General features: G+C 50.2%; 1 protein-coding gene across 1 annotated transcript in view; it reads right to left on the bottom strand.

Annotated features, from left to right (window-relative positions):
* Positions 1 to 15,638, bottom strand: part of PAQR5 (progestin and adipoQ receptor family member 5) — a 99,973-nt gene that overhangs the window by 15,770 nt on the left and 68,565 nt on the right. The window contains exons 3-5 of the mRNA XM_049906158.1: positions 14,585 to 14,712; positions 8,429 to 8,634; positions 3,145 to 3,271 (exon numbers count right to left, since the gene is read on the bottom strand). Of these exons, the coding sequence (XP_049762115.1) occupies positions 3,145 to 3,271; positions 8,429 to 8,634; positions 14,585 to 14,712 (461 nt within the window). The remainder of the gene's footprint in view (positions 1 to 3,144; positions 3,272 to 8,428; positions 8,635 to 14,584; positions 14,713 to 15,638) is intronic.

The following is a 15,638-nucleotide window of genomic DNA, read 5'->3' as shown; positions in this document are numbered from 1 at the left end:
CTCTGCTAGAGTGGTCACCCTCAGTCATTCAGTACTCAGTCCCCGTATATCCAAGGAGGTATTATTTGGTATCATCATTAGTTAGGTTATACTCTGTTCACTCTAAAGAGAGTGATGGCTCCATCCTTGGCTTCCTGGGGGAGCTGTGATCTGCTTCTCCTGCTGCACTGGGTGCTCTGGGAGGGCAAGGGCTGCACTTCACTTCTGCTGAAATCTCCAGGTCTTAAAATGGCGCCTGGAGCACAGCAGCATTCAGGGAATGCCAGGTGGATGAGTGGGTGGGTGGATGGATGGAAGAAAGGAAGGGAGGAAGAAAGGATAAGTGATAGATGGATGGATGGATGAAAGGATGGATAGATGGAAGGAAAGGAGGATAAGAAGAAAGGAAGAATAGGTGGATGGATGGATGGATAGATAAAAGGATGAATGGAAATAAGGAAGGAAGGAAGGGAGGGAGGCAGGGAGGGAGGGAGGGAAGGGTAAAAAAGCCACAGATGTGCCTTATAAATAAAAAGAATCCATCACATTGACAAGACAGGGTTCCAAACATGGGCATTCAGAAGATTCCTGGCCAAGCTGCCTTGCCAGACAAGCTGACCCAAAGGCACCAAAAAGCCCATCCATTTTTTCTGAACAAGCAGGAAGGACTCCTGGCTAGAAGAAAACGATTCGCCCTGGTGGCTTATAGGTGATTCATGAAGCTTAACAACGACAAAAAGCAGCAAGTGTTCACGGGAAAGCGGTTCTGGGTCATTAACCCTGGGGACTGTTTCTTTCACACCCAGGAAGCCTTCCCTGCCCCCTCAGCCAGCAGAGCTCTCTTCCCTCTGATCCTACATTCCAAACACCTGAGCTAAGTGGCCCTGCAGGAGCCAACCACACAGGGACAATGACTGGTCCAATGAGCAGATCCAAGTGCCTGGACCACAGCCCAACCATGCACCCACACACCCAGGCCCACTGGGCTGTTTTTGCCTGCCTGTTGCCGTCAAGTTGATTCTAACTCATAGCAACCCTATAGGACAGAGTAGAACTGCCCCATAGGGTTTCCAAGGAGTACCTGATGGATGACAGCCACTGACCTTTTTATTAGCAGCTGAGCTCTTAACCACTGCACCACTGTGCTTCCTCCCTGGCAAATACACTCTTTCCTAATGTCCCAGTTGCTTTTTAGAGTAGATCTTTTAGAAAATTTATGCCCATATTCACAATTTATAAATAACAATACCTCAAAAAGGAAATGTACCCCTCTTATATTTCCTTTCTCAAAGAGAACCCATTGCCATCAAGTCAATTCCGACTTACGGCAACCCTATAGGACAGAGTAGAACTGCCCCATACAGTTCCAAGGAGCAGCTGGTGGATTCCAACCGCCAATCTTTTGGTCAGCAGCCGAGTTCTTAACCACTACACCACCACGGCTCCAAGCGGTTTTTAGCATAGTTATTTTTCTATGTGTGTTGGGCCTTCCCTCTCCATCATCGGTGTAGCCCTCACAGCCCCTGTGGAGCTTAACAAAGAGCTTTGAATTGCCAGAGTCCTTGAGGAGTTGGGGGAGAAGGAAAGAATAACCCTATGATGTCTGGTTTTAGCTTCCACTCTTGCTGGTCAACCCCACCTCCTTTCAGCTTTAGGGGAGCTTTACAATCCCCAGGAAAATGGAAGAGCGTGTTTACTCCCCACCCTACCCTCACTCCCAGGCATTTGCAAGGAACGAAGCAACACAAAAAATGGTGCTGAGACTGCACCTGGAGACAGAACTTCACACCACACTCCCAGCCTGTCTGGGATCGGGAAGCAGAAGGCAAGCTGGGGCAAGAATTCCTGACACTGTTTAAGAATCTAGCCTTCCCATTAAAAAAAAAAAAAATGCACCAGTTTGTCAAGTTTGTGGAACATTCCTGCTTCTCTCTTGGCCCTGCAAAATCTAAGTGTCACCAGAGAAAGCTGGAGCTGAAATCATTCTGGAGAAGTTGCAGGGGCATGCTCCTTCTTGCCCGTTTTTCCTGGAGGGTGGCATGGAGAATGGAGGATTGCAAGCAATAATGTGCTTTTGAGGCCTCCAGTGGTCCTAAGTAGGGAGATTCAAACAAGCCTCTTGGAATTGTGGCCCGGAGGTAGGCTGGGGATTGGGATGGGGGTACAACTCAGGTGTGACCTGCCACCAAAGGTCCTCACCCCAGAAAGTACCCAACACCTTAGTACCATCAAGGCAGCTGTCACTCCAACACAGCCATGTGTGAGGTTTTCTAAGTCATACAGAGAAATGGAACACTGGGCAATTCACCTTTACAAACCATGAAAAAGCCCAAATCTGTTGCATCGAGTCGATTCCGACTCATAGTGACCCTACAGAGCAGAGTAGAACTGCCTCATAGGGTTTCCAAGGAGCAGCTGGTGGATTTGAACTGCCAGCCTTGTGGTTAGCAGCTGCGCTCTTAACCACTGTGCCATGAACTGAATAAACTAGAGTTCGGATTCCTATAACAATGCCTCTTGTACTTACATTCCAGTGAGCTTTTTGAGTGAAAGGAAAAGACAGAGGGAATTAGAGCCAATGACCTAGGCGGGACTCCTGGCCATGCGGCTTCCCCTGGGAATGTGTCAGCCATTGTCCAGCATGTACGTGCAGAGGCAGGCCCCCAATGACTATTAATGGACCACCTATTTACAGGGTACCCCAGCCTGTGCTACGTGCTCTGGGTATATTACCTGTCCTCCTTACATTGCCTCAGAAGGTAGATGTGCTGCTCCCATTTTACAGATAAGCAAACTGAGGTTCAACAAGGATAAGTGAGCTGCCTAGCAATAGGGCCAGCTCCATAATTTGCGAGTCCAGTACAAAAGGAAAATGCCAGGACAAAAATTATTAAGACAGTGACAGCAGAGCGTTAAACCAGGAGCAGGGTCCTTCTGAGCATGGGTTCCTGTGTGCCTGGCTGCACAGGTCACACACCATGAAGCCAGCCCTGCCCAGCAACAGGAGATCCATCTGGAACTGAGTCCCAGGCTCCTGACTGCCCTTTCCACTGCTCCCTGCCTCGTGCTGAGCCGCCTCTCCCGCTGTTCCTTCCAACAGGCCATGCAGCTGCATGCTAGGTCCCCCCCCCCCCCCCCCCATCAGAGATCAGAGAGGCCAGGTACCTGGAGTAGCAGGAGAGGCCGGTGCTGATGATGGTGTTCAGCACAGCCAGGGCCACGTAGTAGTCATGGAAGGTGGTGCACACCAGCGTGTCGGGGAAGGTATATGCAGAGTAGGCAATGGCTGAGCCTGGGAAAGAAAGACCAGCCTTGGAAGAGGAGCTGGGACTCAGTACCACCTGGCCCCTCAGGAAGACTTTCCCAGCACCTGGCCCAGCCCTCACCACCCCCAGCACCTGGCCCAGCCCTCACCACCCCACAGACCCACAGCAGTCTTGCTTCTGCATCCCTGTTTGTGCCATTAGCTTCCCAGAACGTCCTCCCCTCTCTTCTCCACCTCCCTAAATCCTATCATGAGAACTTAACCATGGGCCCTGCATTGTCACAAGGGCTTTACAGATTTAACTCACAGACTCCACACATACAACAACCTTCTGGCAGATGTCCTGCACTAATCCTCACTTCACAGATGAGGAAACCGAGGCACAGAGAGGTTCAGTAACTCACCAGGGTCACACAGTTAGAAAGTAGCAGAGCCAAGCTTCAAACCCAGGCAGCTTAGGGTCAGAGTTTCAAGCTCTTAACCACAGGCTATCACTCTCGATTACGGCCCCAGTGTGCTTGGCTTTACTCTCAGAGTAGGGACTCTTCACCTGCCCCCAAAACAAAGGGGCTCCTTGTGGAAAGATCAATATTGGAGGCAGGGGGGCCCTTGCCATTGTGGGGCATATCACATATGGTAGGCTGGGTATAAGGAGTTTTGTTTTAGGTTGGGGGTTTGTGAGACAAGGTTACCTAAGAACATTCTAGAGACCTATTTGCTGAAGCTTCTGTTTGGAAGAACAGGGGAGATCACGGTTCTTTCCAAAGGGCTCAGGTGTACTTCACTTGGAGAGAGGGGCCAGGACCCAATGCTCTCTAGGTGCCCTTGCCTGCTGAGGTTCCCTCCAGGAGAGGAAGCCCAGTCCTGTCAGCCCAAAACCAAAAAATCCTATTGCCTCAGGTCGATTCTGATTCATAGCTACCCTATAAATGCTCCATACGATTTCCAAGGCTGTAATCTTTCCCAGAGCAGATTTTTCTCCTGCAGAGAGGCTGGTAGGTTCAAACCGCCGACCTTTCCGTTAGCAGGCAAACACTTAACCACTAAGGCACCGGGGCTCTTTCCTGTCAGACCAGAGTCACATGTTATCACAAGAAGATAAAGAACCCTGGAGTCCTAGCTCAAGGCTGAAACAGGCCTCGGGCCGGGACAGTTCAGCCTCTGCCTTTCATCCTATTTGTCAGCTGGAGTCTAGTGAAGGTGATGATGCCCCTGGGGCCACACAGGGAGAAGGGCTGCAGGCCGCCATACCTATACATGTTCTCCCTCTTCGGTTGGGAGCTGCCTTCAGGGAAGAGACTAGCTCTTCTCTCTGCCTGATGCCAGGACCTGGGAGCATTCACTGTGTATGCTGACTGGGAGCCAGCTATGGGCAAGGTGTATGCCAAGCTCTGTGGGTAATACAAGAGGAAGGGAGCCTCAGACCCTGCCAGGAACTGCAGCAGGAAGCAAAATGATCAGAGACTGGTGGGGGGGGGGAAGTGGCGGGCAGGAGGGTGAGGTGGGCTTTCAGGGCAGGTGGAGGACCAGGCACAGGAGCTGTTCTTGGAACCCAGCCCCAGAAGGACACCAGGACTCTAACAGGGGCAGGAGGGCAGGGGGACCTTCTAGGACACAAGCAGATGGGTGCTGGATTAAGGAAAGTAAACTTCCTCTTTCAGCAATAGGGAGCCACTGAGAGTCCTTGAGTGAGGGATTCATACGACCAACAGCTGGTAAATGTGCACAGGATGGTCTACAGGGAGGAAGAGCTGGAAACTGGGGAGGAATCTGGAGAAAATGCCATGCCGAAGGGATTAGGGGCTTGGACAAGGGTCGTAGGAGTAAGAATGGGAAGGGGAAGGAGGCTATAGAAGATGGAGCAAATGCAAATGTCAGAGGAAGAATCAGTAGGTGCTATGAACTGACTTGACAGACCCTCCTTGCTTTCATGTTTATTGAGTACTTCCCAAAGTCAAACACGGGGCTTCGGGCTGGAAAACCAAATAAACCAAAAACCAAACCAAACCCGTTGCCGTCGGGTTGCCTCCAACTCATAGAAACTCTGTAGTACAAAGGACTACCTCATAGGGTTTCCAAGGAGCAGCTGGTGGGTTCGAACTGCCAACCTTTTGGTTAGCAGCCGAGCTCTTAACATTTGTGCTACCAGGGCTGCAACAGGAAAGGCAGATCTCCTGTCCTCAGGGAGTGGTTCCCAGCAGGGGAGAGAAATGAAGGAGTCGCTGATAAAGGCGGGATCAGAGCTACCATGGAGGTGGATCCAGGCCTGGGGGCTTGGAGGAAGGTCCCAGAGCAGGGACCAATGAGGTTCCGGGGCTGAGCCTTGAAAGCCCTGCGGGGCGGAAGGACAGTATACAGGGTCCAGAGAAGGAGGATGCCATGTTGAGTGGAGACAATGGTGAGCTGAGTGAAGGTATGGGGCTGACAGTATGGATGGGTTCAAACTCTGGCTCTGCTGCGTGGCCCTGGGTAACTCATCTTCACCTCATTTGCTCACGGAGAACAGGGGTACGATAGTGGTGCCCACCTCAGGGGATGGCTGTCAGGGGAATGGCTGATTGAGCACCAGGCCCTGCCCTCATGCCTCACTAACATAAGCTCATTGAACTGCGCTAACAAGCCTATGGGGAAGAAATCGTGCCGATTTTACGGATCAGAGAATTGAGGCTTGGAGAGGATAAGAAATGTGCCCAAGAGCATACAACCATGAGGTGGCGGTGGCGGGATTTGAATCCAGGCAGTCTGGCTCCAGAATCTGGGCCCATCAGCACTGCATTATGCTGTCCTCAGTGACATATGTCACATGCTCCACAGGGTGCCTGCCACAGAGTGATTGCTTCAGAAATGTGTGCCCTTGTCATACATGGATCTGGGGCAGATGATGGAGGCCATGTAAGCAGCCAGGCGAAGGACCCTGGACTTCATCCTAGGCCGTGAGGAAGGAGCCTTGGAAGGCTCTAAGGGGAGGGGTGGCAAGGTGAGAATGTTGCAGAAACCTCCGTGGGTGGCTGCGTGGAATACAGGGAGGCAGAGAGGGGGGCTGCTGTAACAGCTCAGGTGAGAGGTAGGACCAGATTGGAGGACTCTGCATGAGTCTCAGCTGGACTTGAACCTGACTGGATAGAACCGTGGAAGTCAGGAAGGGTGGGGGAGGAGGAACTGGGTCTTGGAAGACCAGGTGGGAGGGAGAAGTGCTAGCCAGGAGGGACATCACAGGAGAAGGAGATGGGGGGCAGGGACTGGGAAGGTGCCAGCAGTCTTGGCCCACAGCTTGGACCTCAGGTGAGCCGGTTAAACTAGAGATGGGAGCTTGGGAGCACCTTGTCCAGAGGGTGGGCATGAAGGGGATCGCCTGGGGTAAGGAAGAGGTCCAAGGATGGATTCTCTACCCGCTCACCTATAAGGAACAGCAGAGGAAGGGGAACCAGCAGAGGACAATAAGTGAGGAGGGGCAGGAAGACGGCCAGAGGGCCAAAGAAAGAAAGGGTGTGGAGGAGGACTGAGGGGCCCCCACATCAAAGGCTGGCAGGTGATCCCAGAAGATGAGGCCAGAAAAGCCTGCATTGATCCTGATGGTGTAGGGGAGGCTGGGGCCTTGGCAAGCACCGTCTGAGTGAACGGTGGGGACCAGACAGCAGAGCAGTGGGAAGCGAGAAGTGAGGTGATAAGGACAGTGCAGTGCATGTGTGTATGTGTGTGTGTACATGCATGTGTCTGGAGGTGTGTATATGCATGTGCACATTGTCTATGTGTGTGTTGTGTGTGTACATGTGTGTGCCTGTGTGTATGTGTGTGTGTGTGTGTGTGACTTTCAAAACACTGTGAAGGAAGACAGAGAGGAGCAAATAGGATGGAGGTTGGGCCCTCCCCGTGGACAACCTCTTGGACGAGGGAAGGCGATGACTTGGCAGAACAAGGAGGAAGGAAGAGGCTAGAACTAGGGTGCCGGGGGATGGGAAGATGTCCAAAAGAGGGAGAAGAGAAGAGGAGGCGGGGTAAGGGGCATCACAGCTGGAGGAAAAGACAAGGAACTTGGAAATGTTAACACCCAGCTTTATCAGCTTTGGGCTCACCATTCAATTCCTGTGGGCCTTCACGCATCTCTCTTAATTCCTCTAAGCGTTGGGGCACTGCGTTCATGACCCCACCCTACATCTCTACTGGGCACGACAGGGACCTGCACTGAGCATCTGGAGTCAGTTCATCCTGGACTGTGAGAGCCGGCTGTTAAAGTCTCAGAAATCTTTCGAGCCAGTTATTAAAAAGCCATCCTCAGAACTTAAACTGCGTAAGCTTACATTAAGTAAATTACATTCACAAGAGAAGCCGTCAATTTGCTTCTACGATACGTACGGAAACCCTGGTGGCGCAGTGGTTAAGTGCTACGGCTGCTAACCAAGAGGTCGGCAGTTCAAATCTGTCAGGTGCTCCTTGGAAACTCTATGGGGCAGTTCTACTCTGTCCTATAGGGTTGCTATGAGTCGAAATCAACTTGACGGCGGTGGGTTTTTTTTTTTTTTTTAGTACCTGTAGAGTGGACTTACACAGTTGTGCATACATCTTCCCAACGCTCCACTCAATGATTTCCTATCAGTAGTTTCCAGCCAGCCAGGGTGGGAGTATTTACACCAGGGACATCAGCAAACACTGCAAATTGGGGCTCTCATCCCCAGGGGTTTTTAGTGCACTAGCTGGCCGTCTCCTGTTGTTATCAGTTGCCGTTAAGTTGATTTCTACTTATGGCAACCCCGTGTGTGCAGAGTAGAACTGCACTCCATAGGGTTTTCAAGGCTGACCTTTCGGAAGCAAACCATCAGGCCTTACTTCTGAGGTGCCACTGGGTGAGTTGGAACCACCAATCTACCTGACGGTAGTCCAGCGCCTGACCATTCACGCCACCCAGGGGCTCCAAATCACAGGGTTTTCACTGGCTAACTTTCAGAAGTAGATCACTAGGCCTTTCTTCCTAGTTTGTCTTAGTCTGGAAGCTCCAGTGGTGAGCCATTTACTAGCACATCTTTGGAGAAGTTTCTTACAAAACACTCATAAGGCACCTACCAGGAACACTGATATTTCCACGACTCTTCTGCAAACTCGTGAAAGCCTTATAGCGACCCCAGGTCATATGGGGGGAAGGGCCAAATGGCCCAGTCCAGGGGAGGGTGACAGCTGGGCCTCACGTACCCAGGCTGAAGAGGTTGACGGCGCCATAGTCCAGGAAGTAGCAGATGTGTCGGGCATTCTTGGACATAGAGCTGAAGGTGTGTGCACAGCTGGATGCAAAGGGGTACACGCAGCTGGTACCCATGTACACAAGCAGAGGCCAGGAGTAGCTGTCATTCTGGACATCCGTCACATACAGCACGGTCACAAACCTCCACGTGAAGAACCTAAAACAGAGCATGGCCCGGCTCACCCTCTGTGGCAGGGGGTTCTCTTATCTGCCTCTCTTCTGTCTTCCAAGCCCCTGGGATGACCAATCCCTACTTGTTCTCACTTCTGTGAAATGCCATGAGCTAGGCGAGGGGACGGGTCCTTTTTCACTTGGGAGGCAAGAGGTTGGGAATAGGCAGAAGGGACATAAAAGAGCCTTTAGGGTTTATCTCTTTCTTTCCCCTCTCCTCTTGCAGCATCTTGCCCAAGTGATTCTCCAGCCTCAGTGTGCATGCTTGCTTCCAAGGTAACTGTGGGCGTTGGAGAAAGTTCTCCCTCATTGAACTGGAATCTGTCTCCACTGATCAGCCCTAGATCTCCCTATTAGGACTACAGACAATAAGCCCATCAAGATTTTTAAGGCAGTCTTCACACACACTCCCTAAACTTGAACTTCGCATTAAATAACCCCAGTTCATTCGACCATTCTGCACATGATCAGGATCTGGACTCCTACCATCCTTGTGGTTTGGCTTTGTCCCCTCTAGCTTGCCTGTGTTCCATTTGCAGGAAGGCTCCTCGCACAGAAGCCATGCCCAAGTGGGGTCTTGAAAGTCTAGAGGCAACAGAACTATCTTCTCCCTCCTCTTCCACAGTCTTCCTCCACTAAGACTGCAATCGTTTTTCTGAGGGGCCGAGTCCCACGGCAGTCTCTGAGCCTTGCACAAATCTCCGGGCTCCATCACAGGCAGAGATATGGCACAGATCTGCATCAGACCTGTCTAACCTTTAACCCACGCCTGGAGGCCTGGCCTGTAGAGCTCCCCATTTCCACAAGCTGCTCCTAGCAAATGGCTTTCCCTCTCCCACTAACTCCTCCAGGGAAGGAGACTCCACGAAGCCTTTCCAGAAGGAACTTCAGGAGCATTGCTAAATTCTTCTGGCTACGCTAGAGGGCTTTTTCCTCCTGTCCCAGCAGAAATAAAGCTTACAGATCTCCTGCTTCTCAAAACATATTCCTTGGAGCAAACAGTCAACAACTACTTAAAACAAAGGTGAGAATGTAAGGGGGCAGGGAAACTAGATTAATGAAAATGGAACAACCAGAATAGAAATATTGAGAATGCTCACTTGTGAGGAATGCAACCAATGTCTGAACAATTTGTGTAGAAATTGTGGAATGGAAACCTAAACTGTTGAGTAAACCTTCACTGAAAACATAAATACTACGTAAAAACAAAAAAAATCCTTTTGTTAGCTCAAAATTATTCCTTGGTGGTATTGTTGGCTGCCATTGAATTGGTGCCCGATTCATGGCGACCCCATGCACAACAGAACGAAATGCTACCTGGTCTTGTGCCATCCCCCAAACTGGCTGCAGAACAGACCATTGTGATCCATAGGGTTTTTCAATGCACGAGCTAGTCATCTCCTGCTGTTAGTGGCCGTTAAGTTGATTTCAACTCGTGGCAACCCCGTGTGTGCAGAGTAGAACTGCACTCCACAGGGTTTTCAAGGCTGACCTTTCGGAAGCAGATCAGGCCTTACTTCTGAGGTGCCACTGGGTGAGTTGGAACCACCAATCTATCTGATGGTAGTCCAGCGCTTGACCATTCATGCCATCCAGGGACTCCAAATCATAGGGTTTTCATTGGCTAACTTTTGGAAGTAGATCACTAGGCCTTTCTTCCTAGTCTGTCTTAGTCTGGAAGCTCCGCTTAAAGCTAACCAGCATCATAACAACACACAATCCTCCATTGACAGGTGGGTGATACCTGAGTATGAGGTGAACTGGTCAGGAATCGAACCCGGGCCTTCTGCATGAAAGGTAAGAATTCTACCACCAAACCACTACTGCTCCACCCCCATTTCTTAAAAACCCAAAACCAAACTCGTTATTATCGAGTGGATTACAACTCATAGCGACCCTATAGAACAGAGTAGAAGTGCCCCACAGAGCTTCCAAGGCTGTAAACTTCACAGAAGTGGTCTGCCACGTCTTTCTCCCACAGGATTCAAACCACCCATCTTTTGGTTAGCCGTTAAGTGCTTTAACCACTGCACCGCTAGGGCTCCTTTCCCCATTTCCTTAGGGCACATTAATCCAGGCTTTCCCAAACCCTTCCTGCTACCCCCTGTTGCTCCACTGGAATCCTTCCTCAGAGCCTGCACAGAGTAGGGGTGCTGTGTGCAGTGAGTGTGCCTCGGCCAGGTCGAATGGGCTACAAAACAGCTACAAAATTCCCCCATAGGAATCCTCGCAGAGGAGCCCAAAGACTGCCACACAAGGATGGACAGGGCAGCCCTCTTTGTAGTGGCACAGAAATCCAAACAGCCTCAATCAACTCTGATTCATCCATAAAATGGAATACCATGCAGGCGTTCAAGTCTGAAAGAGGTGCAGGTGCTGCGTGAGCAAGGTCTCCATGCTCTACTGCAAAGGGACAGAGCACCGGGACAAAAGAACCAGGGGCTGGGGATACACATATGTCCTACGTGCTCACACACCTCCCAGCAGAGCTCTGGGAGATGGACGAGAAGTGGGTCAACCTATGGAGAACATGGCACCTGGGGAAGAAACTGACTCCGTTGCCTTTCACTATGCTATAATTTATTATCACGTATACTTTTTACAGAAGATTTCAAAGGGCAGCTCGAGAAGATAAGTAAAGTATTACAATGAAATGTGCAAAGACTTAGAGTTAGAAAACCAAAAGGGAAGAAGACGCTCGGCATTTCTCAAGCTGAAAAAACTGAAGAAAGAACTCAAGCCTTGAGTTGCAATAGTGAAGGATTCTATGGGCAAAATATTGAACGACACAGGAAGCATCAAAAGAAGATGGAAGGAATACAGAGTTACTGTAGCAAAAAGAATTGGTCAGCATTCAACCATTTCAGGAGATAGCATATGATCAAGAATCAATGGTATTAAAGGAAGAAGTCCAAGCTGCACTGAAGGCACTGGCAAAAAACAAGGCTTCAGGAATTGAATATCAGCCGAGGTGTTTCAACAAATAGATACAATGCTGGAGGCACTCACTCTTCTATGCCAAGAAATCTGGCAGACAGCTACCTGACCAACTGCCTGGAAGAGGTCTATATCTGTGCCAATTCCAAAGAAAGGTGATCCAAAAGAATGTGGAAAGTTATTAAACAATATTAATATCACATGCAAATAAAATTTTGCTGAGATCATTCAAAAGCGGTTGCAGTAATACATTGACAGGGAACTGCCAGTAATTCAAGCCGGATTCAGAAGAGGACATGGAACATGAAACATCATTGCTGATGTCAGATCTTGGCTGAAAGCAGAAAATACCAGAAAGATGTTTTATTGACTATGCAAAGGCATTTGAGTGTGTGCCATAACAAATTATGGATAACACTGCAAAGAATGGGAATTCCAGAACACTGAATTATGCTCATGAGGAACCCGTATATAGACGAAGAGCCAGTCGTTCCAGCAGAAAAAATTGTGGTTTAAAATCAGGAAAGGTGTGCGTCAGGGTTATATCCTTTCACCATACGTATTCAATCTGCATGCTGAGCAAATAATCCGAGAATATATACAGAAGAATGCGGCATCAGGATTAGAGGAAGACTCACTAACAACCTGTGTTATGCAGATGACACAACCTTGCTTTCAGAAAGGGAAGAGGACTTGAAGCACTTACTGATGAAGGTCAGAGACCACAGCCTTCAGTATGGATTATACCTCAATGTAAAGAAAACAAAAATCCTCACAACTGGACCAGTAAACAACATCATGATAAACGGAGAAAAGATTGAAGTTGCCAAGGATTTCATTTTACTTAGATCCACAGTCAATACCTATGGAAGCTGCAGTCAAGAAATCAAAAGATGCATTGCATTGGGCAAATCTGCTGCAAAAGATCTCTTTAAAGTTTTGAAAAGCCAAGGTGTCACCTTGAGGACTAAGATGTGCCTGACCCAAGCCATGGTGTTCTCAATCGCCTCATATGCATGGGAAAGCTGGACAATGAATAAGGAATACGGAAGAAGAATTAATGCCTTTTAATTATGGTGTTGGCGAAGAACATTGACTATGCCATGGACCGCCAGAACAATGAACAAGTCTGTCTTGGAAGAAATACAGCCAGAATGCTCCTTAGAAGTGAGGATGGGGAGACTTCATCTCATGAGTTTTGGATACATTACCAGGAGGAACCAGTCCCTGGAGAAGGACATTACACTTGGTAAAGCGGAGGATGGATGAAAGAGAGGAAGACCCTCAATGAGATGGATTGACACAGTGGCTGCAACAATGGGCTGTGAGGATGGCACAAGGCAGTGTGTTGTTCTATTTTACATAGGGTCATTATGAGTTGGAACCAACTCAACGGCACCTAACAACAACAACAACATACTTTTTACAAGGAGCACTAGTGGTTCAGTGGTTAAGACCTCGGCTCCTAACCGAAAGTTCGGTGGTGCAAACCCACCCAGCCGTTCCGTGGGAGGCAGTCTGCTTCTGTAAAGACTACAGACTTGGAAACCCAATGGGGCAGTTCTATTCTGTCCTATAGGGTCACTTTGAGTCCGGATTGACTCGACAGTAACGGGATACTTTTTACCAATGAGCCCAGGTGATGCGATGGTTAAGCACTCAGCTGCTAACCAAAAGGTTGGCAGTTGGAACCCACCCAGCGGTTCTGCAGGAGAAAGCCCTGGCAATCTGCTTCCATAAAGATTATAGCCTAGGAAACCCTAAAGGGCAGTTTTACTCTATAAAATTACATGGGTTGCTATGGGTCAAAATCAACTCAAAAGCACCTAATGACAATATACTTTTTGCCTAAGTGAAAAATTAAAGCAACATATTATAGTCACTTGGAGCAGGACTATGTTGCCACCCTTGAGTGGTCTGCAGACCTGGAGCTTGGGGCTACCACCTCATTACAGCTTGCATGGCTCTACCGTAAGCATGGGCTCTCTCTTCACTCCACTGGGGGGTTGCTGGAACCAAACGGCCTTCACTGTTTCCTTGCCCTTGGCCTGTCTTCTGACTTCAGGTCAGGTAAGCTGACCCCGCATGGAGCACTTGGGCCTTCCTGAGCACTATCTCCCCTCACAGTCCTCCCTGAGTCCCTCCTACTCTCCTAGATTCTCAGCACGATTGGAGCGGGAGTCCAGAGAGTAGCCTCTGACACAACGTGGTGGGTGATGTAAGCAAGTCACCCCTTCTTTAGGCCATATATATGTCAGCCAATGGTGGCCTGAATGGGAGAGTGACCTGGATGGCCTTTGAGGTCCTTCCAGCTCTGACACACTATGAGGTCTTTCCACGTTCTGACCTCATCTCCACTGTCCACTCAGTAAGCAAAGTTGTGAGGCATGTGAAATTGGTCTTCTCCCCGCCTTTCTCAGGGAGGCCTCTCTTCACCTTTGTGCAGCTCCTGTTGCTGTGTGAGTGCTTCCCAGAGCCTCCCTCTTAGCTGGCTTCCGCCTGAGAAAGTGCCTCCAGAACCATCATGGGGCGTCCACAGAGCCGTGCCTGACACCTTCACCCACATCCTCTCACACAACCCTCACAGTGCCCTGGGGAGGGGTGACAATCACTCTTGCCTTGCAGATGGGGACACGTGAAGCTCAGAGAGATGAAGTGACTTGCTCAGGTTGGAGCATTTTAACCAGGGCTTCTAGAAGACCCAGAAACCATCCAAGACTGAAGGAAATGAAAATATCACCCGATCAGGGACTGCAGTATGGGAGCAGGGCAAGTCTGGGGGGGCTATCAGGAGCTCATTGCAGTGACAGGCCCCAACATCTCCCACCTCCATCACACACACCCAGCTCCACCCCCATGCACTGGTTTTGGTGGGGGTGGGGGGAGGGCAAAATCCCAGCTCAGAGTCTCGGCCCTCCCTAACGCAGCGGTGTTTCAGAGAATCGCCAGTTTCTGAGGCTCCTGAATGAAACAGACTGGTCAAGGGGGCCCGGAGGTACCAGAAGGGCAGCAAGTGAGTCCAGATGTTGAGGGTCTCATTGGTCATCTGGAAAAGGCTGAGGAGGCAGGCAGCGGCCGAACTCTGCGGGGGCCGGTAGCCAAACAGGATGCCCTGCTCATGGAACACCTGCGGGAGAAGAACGGGTGCCAGTGAGGGCAGGGGGCGCAGGGAGTCTCAGGAAGAACAGCTCCGTGGACCTCTGGTGTTCTCCCAGGCTGTGCACTGGGAGCCTGGGGCACTTGACCCCCAGTCCCAGGCCTGTTGACCTGCTGTCCGTCCCCTCTCCCTCCCCTCTCCTTCCTTCCCTCTCTCCCCACTCCTTCTCTCTTTCATTCCCTCCCTCCCAATCTAAAATCCCTTGTCCTTCAAGAAGCCTCCAGCCAGCTGCAGGAGAGAACGCAAGGCCCAGGCTCCCTCCCCAGAGCTAGCCTTCCTGCAGCCCAGACGCACTTACTCTGGGCATGAATGTCACCTAAGGATCTGGTTCCATACCCTCTGCATGGAGACCACAGCCTGGCCTTTGGATGCCTCTGTAGTTGGCTGACATATATGCTGTCTGTCTGAGCCAACAAGCCCCAGATGTTAGGGGCTGGTGGGAAGATGGCTGCAGAAGCTCCCCCTTAGCCCCCTGCCCTGGGGCCAGGGTATATTCACCAAGGTGCTTCATAAAGGCCTTTTGATGATGAGGATTATGACACCGATGACTGGGCTGGAGGAAGAGGAAGTAGCTGGCCCCAGCAGTGCCATGCAAACCACTCCCATCACATGCGGCCTACTTGGCGAGTCCCTCAAAAAACACACCAATGAGAAACTCAGACTAGTCAGGTAAAATTCGGGGTAATTATTATGAAGACAACCAGGCACAAGGTAGAAAAGCTCAGGATGCAACAGTAAGTGAAGGAAAGTGGACTGTATAGCGTATTACTGCCATTTATAGGGGAACTGTAGGAACTGAAGCAGGCATGGTGGGCGGAGGCTGGGAGATTTGTGGAAAAGTGAAGAGTTCGGTTTGTTAAGGTAGTAGGATCACAGGACACATTTTTTTTTTCTCT

Source organism: Elephas maximus, chromosome 13 (genome assembly GCF_024166365.1).
Source record: "Elephas maximus indicus isolate mEleMax1 chromosome 13, mEleMax1 primary haplotype, whole genome shotgun sequence".
In the NCBI taxonomy this organism is placed as follows: Eukaryota; Metazoa; Chordata; class Mammalia; order Proboscidea; family Elephantidae; genus Elephas; species Elephas maximus.
This window is presented reverse-complemented; position numbering and strand designations above follow the sequence as displayed.